Source organism: Merops nubicus, unplaced genomic scaffold, assembly GCF_000691845.1.
Source record: "Merops nubicus isolate BGI_N331 unplaced genomic scaffold, ASM69184v1 scaffold29027, whole genome shotgun sequence".
Lineage (NCBI taxonomy): Eukaryota > Metazoa > Chordata > Aves > Coraciiformes > Meropidae > Merops > Merops nubicus.
This window is the reverse complement of record NW_008622729.1, coordinates 430-5059: the sequence shown is the minus strand read 5'-3', so window position 1 is coordinate 5059 and position 4630 is coordinate 430. Positions and strand designations below refer to the sequence as shown.

At 58.5% G+C, this 4630-nt stretch overlaps 1 protein-coding gene across 1 annotated transcript; it reads left to right on the top strand.

The window, feature by feature from the left end:
* Positions 1 to 2573: 2573 nt before the first annotated feature.
* On the top strand, positions 2574 to 4190 carry LOC103777344 (hepatocyte nuclear factor 1-beta-like; the record flags this gene model as incomplete). Its single annotated transcript, XM_008944897.1, has 4 exons — positions 2574 to 2579; positions 2953 to 3085; positions 3188 to 3379; positions 4072 to 4190. Coding segments are annotated over exons 1-4 (450 nt in total), but the record flags the coding sequence as incomplete, so codon positions are not given.
* Between the last annotated feature and the right edge of the window lie 440 nt (positions 4191 to 4630).

Below are 4630 nucleotides of genomic sequence, written 5' to 3'. Positions count from 1 at the left end.
GGCAGCCCCGCGCGGGCTCCCATCGATCGCATGCCTCCCGGGCCCAGCGCGCCCTGGGCGGATCACTGTTTGTTTTCTCCTGCCCGTGACACGAGTGTCGATAAAATGCTCATTCATTCCTCTTCCCCTGAGCCCTCCCAAGTTTGTAGTTTCGCTGAGGAGGCGCTTTCCTTGCGAGCAGGGACCTCCTTGTGCCAGGACAGCACCCAGGGCATCTGGGTGATCACAGGCGAGCACCATGGATGTGGTGCTGAGGGACATGGTTTAGTGGTGGCCTGGCATCAAGGCCCGGACTTGATGATCTTAAAGTCTCTTCCAACTAAAATGATTGCATGATTCTATCTAACCTGCTAGTGCCAGCTCCAGCCCCAGAGCTCCTGCCATCCCTGTGCCCATCCCCAGGGCCTCAGGGCTCTGCTACAAGGGCTTTGCTGGGCAGAGCTGCAAATTGGTGGCAGGAGCAGAGATGGGACACTGGCATCCTTGCCGGGTGCCTGACGCCTCCCCGTGCTGGCTGCTGCACGACCACTGCAAAGAAATGGTTGTAAGCGTTGGGTTTCCAGTGCCCGAGCCCTCAGGCTGCGCCTTTCTGTGGGCACCTGGCTGGCACAAAGCCCTTTGGAGGAGGGCAGGAAGGAGAGGAGTGGGGTGAGGAGGGGACGAACGGGGCAGGACGGGGCAGGAGAGCACAGCCCCTCCCGGAGCTGGCGGAGGTTCTGGTGTGGCTGCTGCTTTTCCGGGAGGAGGGTTTTTTCTGCTGAAAGCGAAAGTCAAACATGGCACTGGGCGGCGGGGCCAAGCTCGCTCTTCCCTGGTTTTCACTTCCATTTTCAGAGGGCTGGCCCTTTTGGGCCATCGCATCGGTCTCCTCGTGAAGCTGGGTGGCTGTGGAGGGGCTCATCCCCCCACCCCTCAGCTATGGCACTGCTTAATTTTGCCTTTCATTCTGCTGCTCTCTGGCTCGCGAGGGTCTCTGTGAAGCCCCTCGGGCTCAGACGCTGACCCTCCAAAGCCAAATGTCCCCCACCAAGCAGGGGGTTATCACAGCAAACCCCAGCCCTCCCAGCACACTCCCTCTGCCCTGAACGTGCCCGTATCTCCCCAGGGGTGTGTTGAGCCTTATAACCCTGAGCCCTGAAGTCATAAAATGAGTCAGGAATAAAGGTGGCAGCAGCAGCAGCAGGAACCGAGTGCCCAGGGTGAGGGTCCAGGAGGACAAAGCAATGCAGAGCTCTGGGGCAGAGGCTGCCAGCACCCCCCTTTTGCAGGGGCTGTGTCTGAGGGTTGGATTTGCTGGAGCACAGGGAGGGATCCTCAGATGGGGCAGAGGGGGCTCGCAGCAGTCAGGCACCACGGGAGAAGGCTGAGTGGAAACAGAGCAGATTAAGCTGGGAAAAGTGACCTGCTGAAGTGCAATAGGCACTGGTGTGCCACAGCAGGAGCCCTGCTGGGTCCTCCCTGCTGCACAGCATTGCACAGCCCAGTCTGGGGCTGCTCTGGTCCTCAGCAGCGTTGCACAGCCCAGTCTGGGGCTGCTCTGGTCCTCAGCACCATGCTGTGCTTGCACAGCCCAGTCTGGGGCTGCTCTGGTCCTCAGCACCATGCTGTGCTGCCAGCTTATCTCTGATCTTCAAGCAGGGCTAGCTAGTGCTTGCAAGTGATTTAATAAAAATATGTTGTAGGCTGTGGTTTCCAGTAAGTAAACATGTGCCTTTACTACCCTACATAAAACCAAAAGCTGCCAAGGAAGTGGCTGTATCTGAAGGCAATAGATTTTTTTCAGGGAGGAGTGTTCCTGAGGCTGCTGAAAGCTTTGAAGGTTCACTCTGTCATGCTCCAGTGTTGCCTTTAGCCACGGTAGTGCCAGAGAGTCTCCCCGGAAGGTGCAATGTCTGGAGGGTCCTTTCCAGTCACGCAGCTTCCAGAGGAATTTTTTTGGGTGCAGTGCTTTGGGTCTAAGCCCCCTTGTGAAACAAGCCTGGGCTGCAGGCGAGCGGCGTGCGCTTGCCGTGAGCTGTTTGACTTGTGCACCCGAGTGTGGCGTAACCTGGCCTTGAAGAGACTTTGAAAGTGGAAAATACCGGATCAGGAAATGTGAGTCACTCCCGGGCTTCGGAATTTATTGATGGATTTGTTTCAGTTGCAACAGGGCTATCTCCAACTCACATGTGCAAAATAAACAAGGTGCTCGGATTGCCGTCCAGAAGTGTCACATGCAGAGCGGCAAGGATGGCTCTGAATTGGGACCGAGGCTGCTCAGTGAAAAAGGTCTAATTAGAGGGATTAGGAAAATGTGCAGCAATTAAAGAAATCAGGCACTTAGCCCCCTGTTTGTCCTGGGGAGCAGCTCCAGCTCTCTTGGCATGCTCCAAGAGCCTTTGTGTGTCTGATCTCTAAACACTGACCTGAAATCCGGGAGCTGGCTCTGGCTGAGTGCACTCGGCTCATCTCACCAGTATCCTGCCAGTCTGCAAAAGTGGTCACTGAGATCATCACCGTGAGGCCCTTTTTATCTGCTTTCTGTCTTTTTATTGAACTTCTTGAGTTTATATTTCCCACTTTCCCCTACAACCATGACGGTTAGAAGTTAATGAGTGTTGAGAGTCCTTAGTTGTCCTCGAGGGCAGGAGCTTGGACCTGGGGGACAAAATGGCAAAGGCTCAGGATGTGCTGTGTCCCGGCGCCGTGCTCCGGTGGAGCTGGAAGCCAGGGCCAGCAAAGTCCTTCCGTGATGCTGCTTCACTATTTATTAACATGATGTTCAGCCTTCCTGGCCAGTGGGAGCTGAGGGTGCCCCAGTGAGGCTGTAGCCTGCTCTCTTCCTGGGAGGGGGCTTGGCTGCTCCCCACCCCAATCTCCCTGTTGAAGCGGGTGGGCAGCAGGGCTGGGGTCCAGGAGCAGCCCCCTTGGCTGTGTCTCTGACGGTGGCTGTCCTGCTTTACTCCTTGGCAGATCTCCGTTTCGGGGGGCGGGCTGCCCCCGGTCAGCACCCTGACCAACATCCACAGCTTGTCCCACCACAACCCGCAGCAGTCCCAGAACCTCATCATGACGCCGCTCTCAGGGGTCATGGCCATCGCACCCAGTAAGTGCCCCCCGCGCGGAGCCCCCTCCTGCCGCGGGGAGGGGACGCCCCGCTCCCCACGCTGCCGCTGACGTCCCCGCTCTGCCCTCTCCCTCCTCCCAGGTCTGAACACCTCGCAGGCGCAGAGCGTGCCCGTTATCAACAGCGTGGCGGGCAGCCTGGCAGCTCTACAGCCGGTCCAGTTCTCCCAGCAGCTCCACAGCCCGCACCAGCAGCCGCTGATGCAGCAGTCACCCGGGCACATGACGCAGCAGCCTTTTATGGCCGCCGTGACTCAGCTGCAGAACTTCCACAGTAAGGGTCCCGGGGGGGAGCTGCGGAGGAAAGGGCACAGAAAATGGGCTCAGATGAAAATAAGCTCGTGCTCCCTTCCTCCCCTCGCTGCCCGGGCACGTGCCCTCCGTCGCCGCCTCTCCTGCATGGGTACCGGCCAGCACGGGGCTGGGAGTGGGGTGCGTGGCAGTGTCCTCTCCTTCCCCATGCCACATCTCCCGTCCCGCTCTGCTGCTGCCCCATGGATGACACGCAGCCCCCTCCCAGCATTTTGTACAAATTGGTTTTCCTTCCACGTCCTCGTTGCTCAAACACGTGCTTTGCCAAAGGAGGTGGCCGGGCTTGTTGCGCTCCCTGCAAAGCAAACGCTTCCTTGCTGTGCCCTGGAGGGATCTGGCTCCATCCCTCAGGCTCATCCATCATCCCAGCCGGCTCCAGCACCAGGCTTTGCTGCAGAGGGGTTGGTGCAGAGCTCTGGAGTCTGGTCCAGCACAGCCCTTCCATCCCCTCTGATTTCCCTGGGCAAGCTGCTACCTGAGAAAGGTGCCTTAGGGGCGAGTGGTGGTTTCTTTCCATGGCTTGCATCTCATTCGTTTCTCCACGATGCTTGTCCCCTGTGGCCTGCCAGGACACAGTGCTCAGCTGCTCTGCTCCAGCACCAGGGCTGTGGGTGGCTTTTCTGTGACAGCTTCTTGTCTCCCTCCTTTTCACAGTGTATGCACACAAACAGGAGCCTCCCCAGTATTCCCACACTTCCCGCTTCCCCTCGGCGATGGTGGTGACGGATACCAGCAGCATCAGCACGCTGACCAATATGTCTTCCAGTAAGCAGGTAATGGCCAGGCAGACGTGGCCGAGGGTGAGCGGGGTGGGTGTGCGAGGCTGGAGCGGGGCTGTTTCTCTCCTGGAGATGGGGCTGGAGGAGGGTGTAGCAGTGACCTTGTGCTGCACCCATGTGGGCAGCTCAGGATGAGCCTCAGGACACCGAGAACCTCATCCCAGCCCCTTTGTGGTCACCAAAGAACCTGCTCGCAGGTGGCAAGAGCAATGGGGATGTGGGTGATGGTCTGTGCTGGATGAGCACTTCCCTAATGCCTGGTGGTACCAGGGCCACACGTCCCTGGGACAGCTTCATCAGCGTGGGAGCATCCTACTGGGGTACAAATTGGGCTGAGGAGGTCGGGACCAAGCAGGGTCTGGTGCCTTTGTGTGCAGGGTGGATTGACCCTGGTGGGAATCAAGAGGAGGAGCTGGGTTCTGACACACCTCGAC